Source organism: Myxocyprinus asiaticus, chromosome 49, assembly GCF_019703515.2.
Source record: "Myxocyprinus asiaticus isolate MX2 ecotype Aquarium Trade chromosome 49, UBuf_Myxa_2, whole genome shotgun sequence".
NCBI lineage: Eukaryota > Metazoa > Chordata > Actinopteri > Cypriniformes > Catostomidae > Myxocyprinus > Myxocyprinus asiaticus.
Window position 1 is genome coordinate 5,830,405 of NC_059392.1, and position 21,585 is coordinate 5,851,989.

Consider the following 21,585-nt stretch of genomic DNA (forward strand, 5'->3'; position numbering starts at 1 on the left):
GGTTACCAGAGCCGGCCAGATCCAGCTCCATTCCTGCTTGGTGTTGGACTCCACTGCTACATGTCGCTGAGTGATGATGACAAACTACAGCCGGTGCTAGCCAGACATCTCTTCAGTCTTTTACGATGGACGTGAGAGGATGAACTGATGCCAATTCCAACTGTAAGACAATGGATACTTCATATGCCTCTGCCTGAACCTTGGACTTGGTGTCCCACCAAACCTCATCGAAATGACCTGCCTGTTGAACTGCGATGCACCTCATTGATCTCTGCCTGCATCACATTTGTTTATTGATGGACTACACTCTTGAAATGGAATACATAGACTATCAATTAATTGCCAACAAAAGCCTTCATCAGCCAACTAACAAAGGACAATGCATCTATGTGAACTTCTGCAGTTAATCCAGGAAGACATTAGTCATTAATCTTACAGTTCATACAAAATCTTTGTTTAAACACTGGCCCTTAACACTTACTCAGTTTACTAATTTTAAATCATGGCTTGCACTGCACACAAATAACTAATATTGGCATTATATTCATGCTGTTTAGCCAGAGGGGAACTGGCCCCCACAGTGAGCCTGGTTTCTCCCAAGGTTATTTTTCTCCATTAACCAACATTTTATGTTGTTTTGTGTTCCTTGCCACAGTCGCATTCGGCTTACTGATTGGGGTTCTAAAAACAATTATTATTTAACTATTTAATTATTTATATTTATACACAATTTACAATCATAGTTAATCGAACTAAACGTCTGATGACTCTAAGACTTGATAGATATTACAGTCTCATTTTCTGTTAATGCATGATTTTCTGTAAAGCTGCTTTGAAATGATGTGTGTTGTGAGAAGTGCTATACAAATAAAAATGACGACTTGATATATGTACGTACACAGCAGGAGTCATGATTTTGTTGATGTGCCCTTTGCAAACAATATCATTGTAAGTGATGGGCAATAGAGTGTGGGCAATAGAGTTCAAGCCAATTCAACTCTTAGTAAAGGAAGTATGACACATCTGAATGCTTTCTGTTTTGTGATTGGTTAGTCAACCTTACACGATTTGTCCTGATTGGCTGAGTGCCGTGACACCAAAACATTAATGACATCCATGAGCGAGTGTTTTATCTGAATGTCAGCCATGGTTATTGTTATTTAGTGTCACCTTTGAATCTGCGTGCAAACACTTACACACACATTTTGTGACAGGAAGGCATTGTCTACTAAGAATCAACCCTTCTTTACATCCTCTCTGTCTTACTATGACCAAGGGACACATACATATATACCACACCTACATTTTTTATTTTTTTGTAAATTGCTAATTGATATATCTCTAAAGGCTCACTCAAAAAAGAAAAAAAAAAAAAAAAAATTATATATAGTATATATACATACATAATTTTGGCTAATACTATGTTTTTTTTTAAATGTATGTTTTTGACTTTTTGCTCATTTATAACATTTTGCTTGTTCATATGGCATCTACTCTGAGTTAGGTCTATTCTTAGATGCTATGACGAATAAATTCAGGCTCCAAAAATACCAAGAGGATTGTAAAAATAAGAACAAAAAATGTAATGGAAAAAAGTTTGAGGCTGCCCAGGTTTATTGCTCAGGCAAATGCATTTCTTTGAGCATATGGGGAGACCCCCATTAGCTTTCCTATCTTGAAAAGCAAAGCATAGTCATGCCTTTCTTGAGGGAGGTGGTAAAAATGGAGAGGAAATAAAATAAAAGAGTGAGACAGAGGAAGGGGGCAACGAGAGAGGAAATAAGGACAAAGTCTAGAGAAATCCTGCAGTCGTTGGTTCCCTATCTGTCACTCACTCGAAGTTGTGTCGATGTAGTGACACTAGGGGTCACTCTTGGGAGCCCTAAACACCTCTGATCTTTGAAAAAAGGACAATGGGAATTGGCGAGTGGAATTTGCATGCCACTACCCTGGACATACCGGTATAAAAGGAGCTGGTATGCAACCACTCATTCAGATTTTCTCTTCGGTGCCGAGCGGTTCTATTCATTGAAGCTGAATTAATCCGCGAGTTCATTCACCTCATCTGCTGGATTTTACGCCGCATTTCAGCGGCTTCTCCCCCTCTGCACCCGTGGAGTACAGAGAACACCCTGGGCGCTTCAGCAGAATAACAAAAAGAGTATATTCTAAAAAGAGTATATTTTCATTCTAAAAGAGCGGCACACACGGAACGTCTTTTTGAAGATGTCTTTCCGTTTGTGTGTTATTCCTGGTTGCGGTCATTATCACTCCGCTTCTGACGGCCACAATCGCTGTCTTATGTGTCTGGGCGCTGCCCACGTGGAGACATCATTCATGGATGGGTCTTGTCCTCATTGCGAGAACATGACCATACACGGTCGTAAGAAAGCAAGCCACCCCATTGGCTCCCCGCCTCGGTCCTTCTACCTACGGGTATGAGGCCATGTCGGTTAGCACTGGGGGCGATTTGGGGACCTCAATGGGAGCACCTCCGCTGGGTAAACCCCCACGGACCTCCCATTCTCCAGCATGCTCGCTTGCCCTGGTCGGGCTCTCGGATGAGACCTCTTATTCAGAGCCTGGGAAGATGATGAGTTAACAAGCACAGCATCGGAGAGCGGGCTCGTCCACTCTGACGCGGACGCCTCGGCTGGGCTCCCTCCTTCGGGTGTGGTCGCCCAGTCTCAGGCCAACGCGGAGATGACGGACATGCTTTCCCGGGCAGCCGCGAGCGTCGGGTTAGAGTGGAACCCTCCACTCTCCCCTGAACCCTCGCGGTTCGATGATTGGTTCCTTGGCCCAGAGCGCTGCTCACGGCCTCGCCCTGCTCCGCCCCAGTCCCTTTCTTCCCAGAAGTGCATGAGGAGCTGACAAGATCGTGGGGGGCACCTTTTACTGCCCAATCCTGATCTTTCAGCTTCCCCGCTCTCACTACCCTTGGTGATCCCCCAGGTGGATAAGGCGCTCATGGTGCACTTGTGCCCGCAGAACGCCGCCACCAGGTGCGGGCCCCCGAAGCTCCCGTCCAGGGCCTGTAGGTTTACGTCGTCCCTGACGGCTAAGGCCTATGGTGCCGTTGGACAAGCCGCCTTCGCCCTTCACGCCATGGCTCTCCTGCAAGTTCACCAAGCCAAGGCGCTATAAGAGCTGCACGAGGGTAGTTCTGACCCAGGATTGATACAGGAACTGCGCTCGGCGACTGACCTCGCTCTCCAGGCGACGAAGGTCACGGTGGAGTCTCTCAGGCAGGTGATGTCCACCCTGGTGGTCCAGGAGTGCCACCTTTGGCTCAACCTGGTCGAGATGAGAGAGGCCGACAAGGCACGGTTCCTTGATGCCCCCATCTCCCAGGTTAGCCTATTCGGCGACACCGTCGAGGACTTTGCCCAGCAGTTCTCAGCGGTGAAGCAGCAGATGGAGGCCATTCAACACATCCTGTCCCCGCGCGGCTCAAGACCCCACACCCCATCTGCTCGTCGTCAAGGGCGTCCTCCTGTAGCAACAGCACCGGCTCTGCCAAAGCCCGCCCCCGTGGCCCGGCTCCGGCGTGGAAGCAGGAAGCAGGAAGCAGACGCCACCCGTCTCATGGCTGGCTGCCAAGAACCCTAGGGAGGCTTTGAAGCGCCCCTGAGACGGGCGACCCGGGGATGTTATCCCTAAATCATTTCCCTATTGGTAAACTGCGTCTTCCTTGGGCAGAGGCCCCTCTGCCCCCAGTCACCATGCTTGTAGAAACTCCTCCCCCCCAAGGTAGGACCTACCAGGCGACTTCTCCACATGACATACTTCCGACAAGACTCGATAAGACCATGTGACGTATTTCCACTCTAAATACCCCCACCCCCTTCTCTGGGCGGGGTGTGGTCTCCGCAGTGTCTTCCCCTTGGGAGTGACACCCCCCCGACATAGACATTTATGGCCCCCAGTCGGTTAACAAATTCCACTCTTTTTGGGATGAAAAAGAGGAAAAGAGGCCATGGCTGGGCTAGCCTGTCCCTATTTGTTGGGCAGTCGACTTGTTCCTGAAGGACTGTTTGACGCTCATAAGAGTGTTGGGGGAGGTTACGTGACGGCCTGGTGCGCTGGCTACGAGGCACACAGAGGTCTGCCCGTCTCGCATCGCTAGTCCATGTAACGCAGTTCAGTAGTCGTGCCGTTTTTGTATAGGGACCCCTAGTGTCACTACATCGACACAACATCGAGTGAGTGACAGATAGAGAACGTCCTGGTTACATTCATAACCTCCGTTCCCTGATGGAGGGAATGAGACGTTGTGTCCCTCTTGCCACAATGCTGAACTACCCGCTGAAATGGCCGGGACCTTGTCTCGGCTCCTCAGCACAAAACCTGAATGAGTGGTTGCATACCAGCTCCTTTTATACCCGTATGTCCAGGGGAGTGGCATGCAAATTCCACTCTCCAATTCCCATTGGCCTTTTTCAAAGATCAGAGGTGTTTAGGGCTCCCAAGAGTGACCCCTAGTGTCACTACATCGACACAACATCTCGTTCCCTTCATCAGGGAACGGAGGTTACGAAAGTAACCAGGACATTTTGCATGCAAATTGATTTCTTTGCAATCAAGACTCATTTTCCAGTTTATTCTGCCTTCAAGGTAAATTTCAATAGAGTGCAGCAAAAAATCCTATTAATTTCTTCCATAGAGAAACGATGATATATGCTTCTCTAGAAGCTACAAGACAATGTCATTTCAATTGAATTTTTAAAGAATATTGTTTCATTGCTGAAATACACTACTCATAATCAAACAGAGAGGTCCACCAATCAAAGAAGCCGCTGTTACCAGGGAAACAGGAATTGTGCGAAAGGCGTTCAGCAGTGACCGCTCACTTCAATAATGCATTGCGAATGACAAAACTCATATGGCATTTTTTATTAAAAATATTATAGTGTCAAAAAATATCCAAATTAAAAATATATTAAGCATTCTAATTTCAAAATATATTTTCAAAAGCAAGAAAATATATTGAAAATGTATAAAACTGAATTTTAAATATAAATGCAGACTTGATATACACTGATGAGCCAAAAAATTATCAACAGCTGCCTAATGTGCTGTTGGTCCTCAAAGTGCTGCGAAAACAGCACCGCCCTGCCGAGGCATGGACTCTACAAGACCCCTGAAGGAGTCCTGTGGTATCTGCAGGGTTGGGAGGGTTACTTTTGAAATATATTCCACTACAGATTACAGAATACATGCTGTAAAATGTAATTTGTAACGTATTCCATTAGATTACTCAAGGTCAGTAACGTATTCTAAATACTTTGGATTACTTCTTCAGGACTGGTAGATTTTTTCACTTGTTTTGACTATAAAAACTCTGCCAGTACAGTAAGACAAAATACACATGTTAAAAATACATTCTCTGAAAAACCTGAATATCTTATGCAGTGTTGTTTCTAAAACAAGATTAATCAAATTGATCTTATTTTAAGGATTTTTAGACATTTTTACAGGAAAACAATAAAAAAAATTATTATCAAGAATACGATTTTTGCCCTAATATCAAAAGTCTTACTAGAGAAAAGAAACTGTGATCCAACGTGAATTTTCTTGATAAAAAATATGACCGTGCCTGGTAAAATGTGCATGTAAAATGGCTAGAAATAGCATTTTAGCTTAGCGTAAAGCTGACAATTTACACAAGGTTTATTTCTATTTCTTCTGCTCCAAACTTACTTCAAACATAATTCTCTGTCTGCTCGTATGAATGTAACACATCATAAGAAAGTGTTTCACTGCTGTTCAAATGCACTTTGGATCACATCATTTATATGTATAAATGTTTTCCATCTGAAAGGACTAAATATTCAATGAAGCAAATGACAATAACATGCAAAGTAATCTCTTCAGTAATCAAAATACTTTTTGAATGTAACTGTATTCTAATTACCAATGGTTTAAACTGTAACTGTAGTGGAATACAGTTACTTATATTTTGTATTTTAAATACGTAATCCGGTTACATGTATTCTGTTACTCCCCAACCCTGGGTATCTGGCACCAAGACTTTAGCAGTAGATCTTTTAAGTCCTGTAAGCTGCGAGTGGAGCCGCGGTGGATCGGACTTGATGGTACAGCACACCCCACAGATGCTCAGTCGGATTAAGACGTGGCTTTGTTAGGAGATGATCAACGTTATTTGCTTCACCTGTGAGTGGTCATAATGTTTTGGCTCAACAGTGTATACTTAAGTCTCCGTACACTCTTAAACAAAGCATATTTTTGCATATGTTTGAAAGTTGTGCAATATGCTTCAAAGAAACAGTATGCCATTTTATACCCAGAATCAATGACTGTAATGCTGCATTACATTCAAATCAGAAAGTCAGAATTTCCAACTTCCTACTAGGAAAATTTAAATGAAAGTCGGACTTCCAACTTGGAAACTCGTGCGGAAATCCCATCCGACAAGATGGGGGTGCGCGACGTCACACAAACATGTCGACACCCAGGAAGATGTTCAAAGTTGATTATAAACATTGACTTTTAGTAAATAATATCGATCAATGAGTGAACGTTTCTACATTACATGATATTAAAACATTTGCAGAGACAGGTATACAAACTTTTTCTCATAATCATACACCTGCAGCACAAAAGCTAGTGTTGCAGCATTGTTTATCAACTGGGTTGCTAGGAGACATCACTGGTGACAGAACACATGCTAAGCTAACGGGAGCATTGCGGTTTTGTTTCCTTACATGTCATCTTCTGAGCATTTAGCAATGGAATGCCTTTATGGTTGGAGATCAGAGATATCAAGCAGGAATATCCCACATCCGACTTTATATGGAACACAGCATAAGTCTGTGGTTTTATATTGTGCTGGCAATCTGTTGTGCTCTATAGCACAGCAATGTTTGTTTATTCTTGCTAAGGCCTGAACTCTTTCTCTCTCACTTCATTATGTGCTAACCTGAAGCTGCTTAGCTCTAGTTATTCTCTTTCTCAGTCTCGCCCTATTGCTCAGAGTACAGATTAAAACCTTTTCCTCATGACCCTGTTGCTCCTTTAAGAGGGATTACAAGGAGCGTATGGAGGCTTCTGATCTCACAGTGGCCAACGGAGGAACAGAGTTAACCATGCTAAGCCAAACGCTAACCCCCTTTGGAATCTGGAATTTCGTGGGCCGTGCTGGACTGAGGAAGGTTCTCCACAGTTTGTAGCAATTTTTTTTTTTTTTACACAATTTACTTTTTTAATAGGTTTCTGGTCTTATTGTGAATGATTTATCGGTGCAATTTTATTTATTGTTTTGCTTTTTTTGCAGTCTTTCATGAAAATGTACTCGCCCCACCACTGAAACAACCTTACTTTTCCACTCACCAAGGAAGTAAAATGGGTTGTGATATTTAAGTGTAGTCTTAAACTAAATTGCACTGACATTGGTGATTCGCTGTTGTTGGAAAGGGGGCCCTGCGCACTTGTGAAGGAAAACAAATCATGGTGACCATAGTGGCTCATTCATACTATCAAGAAAATGGGGAGAAATATCCAATAGATTTGGCATTGTTTTCACACAAGAAATTGCAGAAAAGCTTCACTGTTTCTAATATATTTATCTTTTAGCAACAACAGCCCAAAAAACCCAACAGCAACAGCTTTGGTAACTGGGATTTATTTTCCCCCATGCTAAACCATGTCTCCAGAGTATGAGGCATTGCCAACTCAAGCTATTGAAATCCTCTTGTAAGTCTAGGGCAGGGTTAATCACAGTCCAGGAAATGGCAAAGGTCTGAAACGCATCTGTGTCTTTCTACTTCTGGGGCAGGCCATGTTGGCTCACACTTGCCAGGTCATTACTGTTTGGATTCCATGTCACATCTAATTGACTAAAGAAAGGTGAGGTGTGCTATTCTGATGTGTAACCTAATTTTACCAATTACCATAAACCAAACTGTCTTGGGCCATTAGGGAATAAAATAAAATTGGCAGTATTCACATGTATTGTGAATATTCAAAAAGGACAACATGAAATCAATTCATTTGACCCTCTTTACTTTCTAAATAAATGTTCCTGGTCGTATTGTGCACGATCAAGCACAAGATCAATCTTTCATTAAAATTTAATACATTTCTCTGCCTCTGAAATTAACAGGGAATATCATAGCTTAATTTTTCACTATCCAATCAAATCACAATGTCCTGCCCTACATTATTATTTCACCCTGAAAATTCTGTTTCATGATTTTCATTCATTCAAGCTCATTCAAAACATTTTGACACTTAGAAGGTTGATACTTACTAGGAATCCTGAGGAATTGTCCAGGAGGCAACGGAAACGACAGACAAAATTTCTCTCGAGGAAAGAGGAGTTTTCAGGAGGCAGCTGCTCAGGGTTGCATGTCACAAGAGCCATACTTGGGACCAGATCCCCATCTGAAGGAAACAAAAAGGAAACACTTAAGCTTACACAGAGTTATTAGAATGTTAGGGGGGCCTCCAAATACGTCTGCCAAGGAGCCTTGCTGAACCACTTAGAGCCAAAGTCAGTGGGGGAAAACCAGAAACTAACCCTTGGACCCCAAAGTACTCTATCGTTTAGCCTACTCATTGTGCCCAGCGGAGATGTTGTCCTGGGCCCCTTCAATTTTAGCGAGACCCTGTAACCAATATTTCTATTTTTATTCTTTCTGTTTCTATTCATTTGTTTGTTGTTGTCCCTAATTAAAATGGACGTTTTAGTGGCCATAATATTTACTCTGCCACTCCAGGAGCTTCCACTAAAGGTCAAATGATGCTTTCCAAAACTCTTTTAAACTCTCCCTTGCCGCCTCCTCAATCTCCTAACCATTTTGGCTCCACTGAAAGTCAGACCGAGGTGTAGAAGGTTTGTGTGTGTTTAGGCACTTAAATATGTGTCTTTGACTGACCTTGTGGGGACTCATCTGTGTGGGTGCTGGCTGGAGGAGGATTCAGGGCCCAGTGTAAGTTATGTCTGAAGGCCTGTTGGTCCTCAGTATGAATGAGTTCAAAGACATTCTGATGCATCACATCTGTCTATAGGAAAGGTGAAGAGATGGAGAAAGAGTGAGAGAGATAAAGCTATAAGGGTTGTGGCATTACTTTGCAGGATCAAACAAAACTGTATATGATCAGAGGTTAAAAGACTATTTAGACCATTTGGTATATTGCACACAAAAAACTGGCAAAAGTTGGCTGAAATCACCAGTTCCAATCTGACTGACTACCTGCTATGCAATTTCGAAAAGGGTCGTGTCTAGATGGTAAAACTTGTGCTGAACTTGTTCCGCAAAAACGTTGTGCATTTGCTGCTACAAAGGTTAGGGTTAGGTTGGTTTGATTAGGGTTAGGGGTATGGGTAAGGTTAGGGTTGGGTTGATTAGGGTTAGGGGTAAGGTTTAGGATTTAGGGTTAGGTTACGACTGCTATGCAATACTGGACTATTTCTCTTCAGGAGTTTAGACCCATAAAGATGTCTTTATAGTTTTTCAGTCTCAAGCTATACAAATGAATGTATCTACTGAACTCTTCACACACTTGCTCTTGACATTCATATTCACTGTTGTTGTTTCCACCTTCATCTCCTGATGTTCACTGATGTTTATGTCATCTTCTTGCACTACTTCATGTAAGCAACGGTTCAACTGTGAGTTTTGCCACCGTGTGGTCCCGATAATTAGTGCAAACAATACCAGGAGCAGACCAAGTGTCAGGGCTCCAGTTCTGTGCTGTTGAAGAAATTTATGTTACTCACCATGTATGCATACGCTAGCTTAGAAGTTAAAACTGAATTATACTGTGGACTATAAGGGTTAAGTTCCCAGGCTGCTACAATAAACACTTATAAAGAAAAACTAGTCGCTGGACTTGCCAACGTGTTTTTGCACTGTATTGAAATGTCCAATAGATTTGTATGAAACATTTAGTGGCAAATAAACAATGATCCCATCTGTATTCCGCTTTGTTTTTCAAAGTAATTCTAGATTTGTTATTAAGTAAATTGTAGTTGAGAGAGGTATTTAATTGCTAAGTGGGCAGTTCTTGGCCAGAATAAACTGTGGTGTGAACCAGACTTCATGCTGATAGTCAAAAGACTGGCAATGCTCCCTCATCTATTGTTGATTGCACAATTGGAAACATCTTAGTCTCAGATCACGCCCTGGTTTGTTTAGAGGTGTTGCCACATACGGAGAAAAATAAATCATTTAGTTGGCACTTTAACGTATCCCTTTTGCAAAATCCTGAATTCCAACAAATGTTAAAGGCTGAAATTAATGTTTATATGGAGACAAATTGGTCCTCAGTATCCTCTGTGGGCATGGCTTGGGAGGCACTTAAGGCAGTTCTTAGGGGTCGGATCATACAGTATGCCTCATTCACCAAAAAATCCAAAGCACGAGAACTTGTGGAATTGGAAGGGAATACCAAAAGTGCGGAGGCAGAGCTGAAGCGCCGAATGTCGTCTGATGGCCTCAGAGAACTGACCCGACTGAAATACAGATATAATACTATTTTGTCGCGGAAGGCGGAGTTTTGGCTATTCAGGGCAAGACAGTCATACTTTGAGTCGGGTGATAAAGAAAGGAAGCTTTTGGCTAGATATATAAAGCAGAGAGAGTCTTTTTCTACCATTCCCTCAGGGAAATCTGCTGGTGGTGAAATATTTACCTCGGTCATTGATATTAATAATGCTTTTAAAGAATTCTATCTTGATCTTTATAGTTCCACGACTTCATCTACTGATGAAGATATTAGAAACTTTGTGGAACCATTAGAACTCCATAAACTGACGACTGAGCAAAAAAAAATCTCTTGATTCTGAGATAACCTTGGAGGAGCTTGGCGAGGTAGGGCCAGACGGCTTTGCCGCTGAATTTTTTAGATCTTATGCTACAGAACTGGCTCCACTTTTGCTAGAAGTTCATGCGGAATCATTAAAGAATGGAAAGCTTCCACCAACCATGACACAAGCCCAGATCAGTCTGATTCTTTTTTTTCCTCCTCAATTTGGAATGCCCAATTCCCAATGCACTCTAAGTCCTTGTAGTGGCATAGTGACTAGCCTCAATCTGGGTGGCGGAGGACGAATCTCAGTTGCCTCCGCGTCTGAGACTGTCAACCCGCGCATCATATCATGTGGCTTGTTGAGCGCTTTACTGCGGAGACATAGCGCGTGTGGAGGCTTCACGCCATCCACCGCGGCATCCACGCACAACTCACCACGCGCCCCACCGAGAGCGAACCACATTATAGTGACCACAAGGAGGTTACCCCATGTGAGTCTACCCTCCCTAGCAACTGGGCCAATTTGGTTGCTTAGGAGACCTGGCTGGAGTCACTCAGCACGCCCTGGGATTCGAACTCGCGAACTCCAAGTGTGGTAGTCAGCGTCTTTACTCACTGAGCTACCCAGGCCCCCGGATCAGTCTGATTCTTAAAAAGGGCAAAGATCAAAGCGAGTGTCAGAGTTACCATCCAATTTCCCTGATCCAGCTAGATGTAAAAATATTGTCAAAAATTTTGGCTAACCAATTAAATAAAGTTATGACATCTCTTATACATATAGATCAGGTGGGGTTTATTCGGGGATGCAGCTCTTCTGATAACATTAGGCGTTTCATCAATATCATGTGGTCAGTGGTGAAGGATCAGACTCCGGTCGCTGCCATCTCACTTGATGCCGAAAATGCGTTTGATATGGTTGAGGAAATATACGGGTTCGGGAATACTTTTATTGGATGGATTAAGCTACTTTATAGTCACCCGGTAGCGGCGGTACAAACAAATGGATTAATTTCAGATCATTTTACTCTGGACAGGGGCACCCGGCAGGGTTGCCCTCTTTCCCCATTATTGTTCTGTCTTGCCCTGTAACCATTAGCAGCTGCGATATGAAAGGAAGATGATTTTCCAGGGGTGGTGGTGAAGGTATGGCGCATAATGTTTTGCTTTACGCAGATGATATTTTATTGTTCGTCTCCGACCCCAATAGATCTGTTTCTTGCCTCCACAGAATTATTAATTCCTTTTCTAAGTTCTCATGATACAGAGTCAATTGGTCTAAATCCGAAGCTTTGGCTCTGACAGCATACTCCCCAGTAACAGCTTTTCAGCTCAGGCACCTTCCAGTGGCTCAATTGCCATTGCAAAGCCTTTCTATTAAACTAACCGGAGAAGTTAAGTCACACCCCGTTATCTGGCATTTGCACACGGTATAGACAAAAGTGTCCAGAGTGTTTAATTCGGACATTTATTTAAATGTTGCCTCAAGCATATGGCTGAACCCAAAATGACGTATTAATAAGTCCCCTTTCTGCTGGACAGAGTGGATTGTGAGGGAGGTTTATATGCTCAGTGACCTATATGAGAGTGGAGTGTTGAGATCTTTTGAAAATATGGTTCAACATTTTAGGATTCCCAGATCTCAGTTCTTTAGGTACAGTATTTACAGCTGCGCCACCTGCTCTGTACTATTTTTGGGAGTAGCACCCCTCTAAAGCGGCAGATACTCTGGAAGTGGTGATTACTGCTTTTGGAAAAGGTCATGAGGCATCGGTGTATTACTCCCTGTTAAGTCAGAGTCTGGGGGACGGAACTTCAACTTCTCTCAAGAGATTATGGGAGAAAGACTTCAACTTGGTATTGGAGGAGGGAGTGTGGGCTAGGATTCTAAAAAATGTCAAGTCTACATCTAGAGATGCAAGGGTGCATCTGATGCAATTTAAGATTTTGCATCGATTCTATTGGACCCCCTCTAGATTGTATTGGCTTGGTCTTAAAGACACACCCACCTGCTTGTGATGCCAACCAGAAGATGGGGACACAACATGTGTTTTTTGGGGATGTGTTAAGATTCAAGAATTTTGGTTGAGGGTTCAGAGATTTATGTGTGAAGTATTGGACACTCAATTTTCATTTTGCCCCAGACTCTGCATCTTAGGCGATGGGGCAGTCATTAATATTGGGGATAGTCATTTAAAAAGTTGGGTCCTAGCTGGAGTTATGGTTGGCAGACAAATCATCCTCAGTGGGTGGAAGTCAGCTGGGGCACCCTCGTTTCGGTAGTGGTGCGGGGAGATGGCAGCATTCGAGGAGGTGATTTTTAGAAGACTGGGAAAATTGGATTTGTTTGATAGGAAGTGGAGTGGATATTTGGCTTTTCTGGAGGGTGATTTCTAGTTTGACGTGTATGTGTATTCTTGTTGTTTTTTGAAAGTATATATTTTTTAAATGTTTTATTTTTATTTTTTATGTTTATGTTCGAATTTTTAGTGACCACTGTAGGGCGTGTTTGTGTCTGTTGGGGGGGGGGGGGGGGGGTCTGTTGTTAACAAGAACAACTAAATGCTAAAGACACATAGTGTAAACAAATATAGTGACGTCTAAGTTGGATAAATTCATAAGCAAATTATGATTAATTGGATTACACAGTAGCAGGCTACATGTCAGAGGAAAGCCTATTTGATTAAGCTCATTGAATTTCTACTGCGACAGTCATTCAAACTGTTCTTCGAAAGAGACAGAGACACTAAAGTAATCATTAGAAAGATCTGATGAGTATGTTTGTGTGCTAAGAATAGAGGTTTAAATAATATAGAGCAACATCCAATGGCAAAATTAGTTACTGCTTTAGATATGCCAGAGATATCAACTGAAAATAAATTGTATATTGAATAAATATTTTAACAGTTGGTGAACTTTACATATGTGTGTATGAGAGAGAGAGAGAGAGAGAGTTGAGAAGGATAATTACCTGATGGAATCCTAAGTAATCCTGGATGGTGTGAGAGCAGTAGAAAATTATCCCCTCAGAGGTGACCACCAACACAAAGCCATTAAGGGCCTGTGCCCATAAACAAACAAACACAACAGAAACAAAGACAAACAAAAGTCATAAGGAGGAAGAGACAGCATAATCCCAGTCATTAACAGCCAGTTCTCTCTCTCAGTCAAATACACGCACTAACTGATTTACAGTTTCACAAATAGAAGCTTTCGAATTAGCAAACCTTTAGAGGATATACAACAATTGTAAATGAACATTTTAGAACAATTACATTTTAAAAGACTTGAACAATGAAAAACTGCAGGCATCAACACATAAAATCTTTTACAAAGATTTGAACTGTAACAAAGGCTTAATGAGAATTTTATAAACCCAAGTGCAGGTTTATTGAACTCAAACAGCATAAATGTGAAGACTATAACAAGGAACTTCAAAATAAAAGTATACATAATTAAAGTTCACAAAACTTGATGTTACATGAACACTGTTTAAGACGACAAGAACAGCAAAAACACATGGATTTTTTGTAATGTGGTGTATTTACTGTGAAACTGAATTCTCTAAGTTAATTTTATCCATCAGGATTTGACTGGATCAAATATTTCTTACTTATCACTATGATATTATTCATGTGTATAATTTTTTGGGATGTTCGTAAAAATTATTTCCCATATCCTAGGTTAATATGCAGAGACAACTATAAGTAATCCAACTGTCAAACCGATAAAAGAGAGGGGGAGTGTTCGTGAAGGTAGAAAGCAGCCATTTTTTTTGCCATTCCGTTTGGTGACGCTAGTGGAGCAGAAATTACTTCAGCTTTAAGAAAACATATTGGGTCAATGTTGTCTTTAAACATGGTGTGTACGCGTGCACTTCTGTGTGTAGTTCTGTGAAAAGGATTTTATAGCTCATCACCATCTGGTGGGTTCCGAATGTAGATCTGTGATTACGGTAGTCTTTAGCATGCATACACACATGGGAGAGACAACTGTGTATATACTGCAGGGCTACTGTGCTAATATAAAACCAATGAAAGCTGCATTCCAAACACCTAAATCAACTCTTTAAAATGCAGAGCTGGATATCTGTTGCTGGTAATAGCACAATATTAATTGCACCAGGCAAATGGCACTAACTATTGTGAATAAGGTGCAATTTATATCTCTTCAATTTGTGATGAAGAGAAGGACAATAATTTAAAAACAATTAACATGATTTTAGCACATTTAGTCTGGTTAAATGAATTGCGGGTGGCTTGTGAAAAAGTTGAGCTGTCATGTTTAAGTCATGTGAGCTTGTGTTTTAGTAAGTGTTTGTTGGCATATTCAGTTTCTTCCCCTATCATAATTCACACAGCTGTCTACAAGAATATATTATTCCCCCTATAATTGCTTGCCTGAACTCCCTCAATGCACTCACTCACATACTCACACATACCTGGTCCAAACACACTCAGAGAACATAGTCAAGCAGCAGCACTCGATATAAATATTTCGGCTTGTTCGTCGGTAAAACAGCCCACACAGGGCTCTCGAGGGGCTGGGGGCCAGTCAGGAAGCATTACTATCAAATATGTACCACTGCATCTTTTACACTCCAACACACACAACACATACACACAACAGAGGGGTGTAAGTAAGTTTGGGGGGGGGGGGGTGGGGGGGTGAATGGGCTAAGTGAGAGAGAAAAAATGAGAGAGTATGAAACAGCTGGAGTTGAGATAGACAGACGAACGATAGATAGATAGATAGATGGATGGATGGATGGATGGATAGATAGATAAATAGTAATGGAGGACTGAAAGAAGGAAGGAAGAGATGGATATACAGGAAGGAAGAAAGGAAGGATGAAAAGAAGGAAGGAGGCAAGGAAGAAAGGAAGAAGGGAAGGAAGGTGTCACGTATTCCCTGTGTTTTGCTTAGACTTTTATGTTGAAATTCTTGTTTAGTTCCTGTTTCCTGTGGTTTTGTAGTCCTTTGTAATTTTTTCATGATTGGTTCTCTCTGATAGTTTCCCCAGGTGTTCCTTGTCGTCCCTTGTGTATTTAAGCCCTTGTTTCCCCCGGTTAGTTTGTCAGTCTTTACATGTGTTGTCATGTTCTGTGCTTGGTTTCCCTTGTTTTGTTTTTTATATTCTGAGTTTCTTTGTTTATCCTTTCGTTAATAAAGCTGTGTTTAGATCCTCATTCCTTGCCTGCCTCGTCACAGAAGGAAGGAAATAGGGAATGAAGGAAAAAAGGAGGAAGGTTGAGGTGTATATATAGGAAGAAAAAAGGAAGGAAGAAAGAAAAGAAGGAAGGAAGAGAAGGATATATAGGAGGGAGGGAAAGAAGAAAGAGATGGATGTATAAGAAGGAATAGATGGATATATAGGGAGGGAGGAAAAAGAAATGGATATACAGGTGCATCTCAATAAATTAGAATGTCGTGGAAAAGTTCATTTATTTCAGTAATTCAACTCAAATTGTGAAACTCGTGTATTAAATAAATTCAATGCACACAGACTGAAGTAGTTTAAGTCTTTGGTTCTTTTAATTGTGATGATTTTGGCTCACATTTAACAAAAACCCACCAATTCACTATCTCAAAAAATTAGAATATGGTGACATGCCAATCAGCTAATCAACTCAAAACACCTGCAAAGGTTTCCTGAGCCTTCAAAATGGTCTCTCAGTTTGGTTCACTAGGCTACACAATCATGGGGAAGACTGCTGATCTGACAATTGTCCAGAAGACAATCATTGACACCCTTCACAAGGAGGGTAAGCCACAAACATTCATTGCCAAAGAAGCTGGCTGTTCACAGAGTGCTGTATCCAAGCATGTTAACAGAAAGTTGAGTGGAAGGAAAAAGTGTGGAAGAAAAAGATGCACAACCAACAGAGAGAACCGCAGCCTTATGATTGTCAAGCAAAATCGATTCAAGAATTTGGGTGAACTTCACAAGAAATGGACTGAGGCTGGGGTCAAGGCATCAAGAGCCACCACACACAGACATGTCAAGGAATTTGGCTACAGTTGTTGTATTCCTCTTGTTAAGCCACTCCTGAACCACAGACAACGTCAGAGGTGTCTTACCTGGGCTAAGGAGAAGAAGAACTGGACTGTTGCCCAGTGGTCCAAAGTCCTCTTTTCAGATGAGAGCAAGTTTTGTATTTCATTTGGAAACCAAGGTCCTAGAGTCTGGAGGAAGGGTGGAGAAGCTCATAGCCCAAGTTGCTTGAAGTCCAGTGTTAAGTTTCCACAGTCTGTGATGATTTGGGGTGCAATGTCATCTGCTGGTGTTGGTCCATTGTGTTTTTTGAAAACCAAAGTCACTGCACCCGTTTACCAAGAAATTTTGGAGCACTTTATGCTTCCTTCTGCTGACCAGCTTTTTAAAGATGCTGATTTCATTTTCCAGCAGGATTTGGCACCTGCCCACACTGCCAAAAGCACCAAAAGTTGGTTAAATGACCATGGTGTTGGTGTGCTTGACTGGCCAGCAAACTCACCAGACCTGAACCCCATAGAGAATCTATGGGGTATTGTCAAGAGGAAAATGAGAAACAAGAGACCAAAAAATGCAGATGAGCTAAAGGCCACTGTCAAAGAAACCTGGGCTTCCATACCACCTCAGCAGTGCCACAAACTGATCACCTCCATGCCACGCCGAATTGAGGCAGTAATTAAAGCAAAAGGAGCCCCTACCAAGTATTGAGTACATATACAGTAAATGAACATACTTTCCAGAAGGCCAACAATTCACTAAAAATGTTTTTTTTATTGGTCTTATGATGTATTCTAATTTTTTGAGATAGTGAATTGGTGGGTTTTTGCTAAATGTGAGCCAAAATCATCACAATTAAAAGAACCAAAGACTTAAACTACTTCAGTCTGTGTGCATTGAATTTATTTAATACACGAGTTTCACAATTTGAGTTGAATTACTGAAATAAATGAACTTTTCCACGACATTCTAATTTATTGAGATGCACCTGTATATGAAGGAAGGAAGGAAGGAATGAAGGAAGAGGTGGATATATAATAAGGAAGGAAGGAATAGAGAAAGGAAGAGGTGGATATATAAGAAGGAAGGAAGGAAGGAAAGAAGCGATTGATATATAGGAAGGAAGGAAGGAATGGAGAAAGGAAGAGGTGATTTATTAGAAACAAGGAAAGAAAGAAGCGACTGATATATAAGAAGGAAGCAAGAAATGGATATATAGGAAGTAAGTGTGATAGACAGACAGAGAGAACAATACAATATGAAAATATAAGAGAGAAAATCAAAGGCTGTAGAAGTGAGTGGACATGTGGAGTCCGAGATGCTGTCACCGGATGGACAAAGTGAAACTTTCCAAAGAAAATATCAGAAAATACTTTCACCTCTTATTTTATCCTTCCTTTATAATAGATGAGATTTCTATCTGTGCATTATTCATGTCTAAGTGTCTCAAACGAGAGCGAGACCACACAGAAATAGCCTCTCCTCTTCTCCTTTGACTTGACAAGCACAGTTTTCTGTCCAGTGTTGATGTACGTCCAATTAAAACAGGAAGCTTGGCGGGACATAGAAAAGGGCCTGTCTTTAAAAAAATAAATAAAAAATAGCCAGTTGCCTTTAGTTTATATCACAGCATGAAACATGATTTGCTACTTGCTGTTGCTAGTTGAAGGCAGATGGTTTTGGGGCAGTACATTCTCATTGTAGAGAGCAATTGATTGGATACAAATTTTAATACACCCTCCAAACAAGATGAGTCATCAATATTTTTGGTAGGTTTCCAAGAAGAGAAAGACTGTATATTTTAAAAGTATTAATTTGGTCAAAATTAGCTTTTACTTCTGACCTGCAGTAGGAGCTCTCCCTCAGACAGCCACCCATCAGCCAATCCCGAGGCTTTACTGTTGTCATGGTTACTGTTGTTTGCTGATAAACTGTTGCAGTTGTGGTTTTTCAGGGCAACTGTTGAAACACAAAGAAGGAAATAGTTACAGTAATGATTTTTTTTGGTGCAACTATTGTTTCTGTTGCTTTGCATTAAGAGTGTCACAAAATCGTATCATGAAAAAAAAAATATATATATTGTTTATTTATTTCCCATGAGTTCAGTTTGAATTTTATATTTTGCTTAATGGTTAATCATGCTTTCTTTCCAAGATATTTAACATTTAGAACAGTCCTCTCTCTCACTTAAAAAAGAAAAAAAAAAAGTGTTTGCCCTGTTTTCGTCTTGGGCAGTAATGGATTTGATTCGTGTGTCCTTCTTCCAGGACAAGATAAAATCTTCTGAGAATTAGAGGATAAACTGACCTACAAACGACAAGGGAAATAGAAAGAGATGGCCAAGAGAACAGGGACACAGAAAGCATTTTCACAGAGAGAGAGAGAGAGAGAGAGAGAGGAAAGGAGAGAGGAAGCACTTTCCACTTGTGAGAACACGTGTGAAAAACGCATTTGGGCACGGTGAGCAAAAGGTCAGCAAGGCATATCTCGCCCTCTCTCTCGTAACTACCTGGCAATGATATAAACAAATGTCATATTCCATTACCATCACACAGCTTATATAAATCTGTAAAGCGCTCAGCATCATTTAAAACTATATGTTCATTGTTATTGTCCAAAAATCATGGACATCAAACATGGATCCAAATTTTACATCAAGTGCCAACCCAACACAGTAGCAAAACTGATTATCATACAAAAGTAAACAAAAATGTCCTTAAAATCAAACTTTGAAATGTATGAATTGTTTTATTAATTGGTTTCTTGCTGCTTGAATTTGAAATTCGATTGGTTTTATGCTCTCGACAGCCAATAATTTACAGCATGAACATTGTGCTCACCATAAACTATGTTTATCTACATTGCAAGTGAACCTGTATTTAATGTAGTCTGGGTCGTATTTTCTTTTACTTTGCGTAGTTTAGTTTTCTTTCCACGTTGGCATCTGCCTAATTCGGACAGCTTCTACGAAATGATAGATGCATTAATGCCAAAATACTGTAGAGTTTGATTGGATGTACAGCCTTTGACATCAACAACAAAAGAAAGCCCATTAATTTTGCTATCCAAACTATACACAGTTATTTAATTAGTTACATTATATTATTTGCATTTAGTAAATAATAATTCATGACCCATTTTGAAATTGCATCCCACCAGTTAACCAAAAACCTACGGTGGGCCCAGGGGTCCAAAACAAAGTAAATTAGCACAACAGAAATAAATCAAAGTACAATGAAATTAAGACACAATACAACGGAAATAAGCCAAAACACAACTGAAATAAGCTACAATGCGACAAAATTAAGCCGCAACACAACAACATTAAACAGAAAACAAATGTTTTTAAACATTGCATTTTTATTAACTCAATGCAGGCGAGATCATGTTTTCGTTCAATCTTAATCTTGTGTTGTGGCTTAATTTTGTTGAGTTGTGGCCTATTTCCATTGTGTTGTGGCTTAATTTCACTGTGTTGTAGCTTAATTTTGTTGTGGCTTAATTTAATTCCCTGCATCTGAAAATCCATACTTCCCTACTATATAGTATGCCAAAAACAGTATGCCAGTGGAGTAGTATGTCCGAATCCATCGTTTTCATAAGACAGTAAGCGAGAAATGCCCGGATGACCTACTACTTCCGGCGGGAATGCAAAGTGTGGATCAGTTGAACACTTTCCTATCCCACAATGCATCAGGAGCTGAGGAGACGTCACGTTCAAACGCTGGATTTAAAACAAATGGCGGAGAACCACGGGGCTGAAGGTTGTTTTCAACAGTAAGTGCTGTATACACAAAGAACGTTGCTCATTGTGCTTAAAGGGCGCTTGTTTAACTGAACTTGAGTGGATTATTTTCACGGTTGTTGTTGTCACGTCATAGATTATGGTCACGGGACCATGCATACGTTCCTGGATGTTAGAATGTCCGAATTCTATTCATACTACCTCTTGCATACCTAAAGAGCGTACTGTTTCACCAGCCGAGAACAGCGGTTCTCATCAAATACAGTACATACTGTGTACATAATTTTGTTTGTTTTGTGGCTTATTTTCATTTTGTTGTGGTTTTTCTGTTGTGGCTTAATTTCTTGTGTTGGGTCTTAATTTGGTTGTTTTGTGGCTTATTTCCATTGTGCTGTAGCTTTTCTTTTGTATCTTATTTCTGTTGTGGCTTAATGGTAAATGGTCTGCACTTTAACCTTAGCGGTTCCAAAGCGCTTTACATTGTGACTCATTCACCCATTCACACACCAATGATGGCAGAGCTGCCATGCAAGGTGCTAGTCTGTCATTGGGAGCAACTTGGGGTTCAGTGTCTTGCCCAAGGACGCTTCGGCATGTGGAGCCATGTGGGCCAGGAATCGAACCGCTAATCCTGTGATTAGTGGCCAACCCACTCTACGACCTGAGCCACAGCCGCCCCTTAATTTCATTGTGCTGTGGCTTTTCTGTTGTGTTGTAGCTTAATTTCATTGTTGTGGCTTAATTGTGTTGTGTTGTGGTTTATTACTATTGTGTTTTCAGCTTTTTATTGCTTTGCTTATTTTGTTGTGTTGTGCACCCCTGGGTCACCATAAAAAAAAAAACCACTCAAGCAAATACGTCTAGATGTCGTGCAAACTGACCAGCATTTAAGTTCATTTGATGCTCAAATTTGACGCTGGTGTGAGACCTTCTTCACAACCTCTGACCTTTTTAACAGTCCCGGGGTGCAACCCATTGTGACCCCTGATCCTTAGCTACTATCGTGCCATGATGCACTGTGTGCTAATGAGTTTGATGTTATTCCCTGTGACACAAGGAAACAACATTGCACGTA

General features: G+C 41.2%; 1 protein-coding gene across 1 annotated transcript in view; it reads right to left on the reverse strand.

Annotated features, from left to right (window-relative positions):
- The window catches only part of LOC127438489 (aryl hydrocarbon receptor-like), a 68,285-nt gene that overhangs the window by 19,725 nt on the left and 26,975 nt on the right, over positions 1-21,585 (reverse strand). Inside the window, exons 3-6 of the mRNA XM_051694119.1 lie at positions 18,609-18,724; positions 13,745-13,834; positions 8,901-9,027; positions 8,273-8,406 (exon numbers count right to left, since the gene is read on the reverse strand). Coding sequence (XP_051550079.1) covers positions 8,273-8,406; positions 8,901-9,027; positions 13,745-13,834; positions 18,609-18,724 — 467 coding nt within the window. The remainder of the gene's footprint in view (positions 1-8,272; positions 8,407-8,900; positions 9,028-13,744; positions 13,835-18,608; positions 18,725-21,585) is intronic.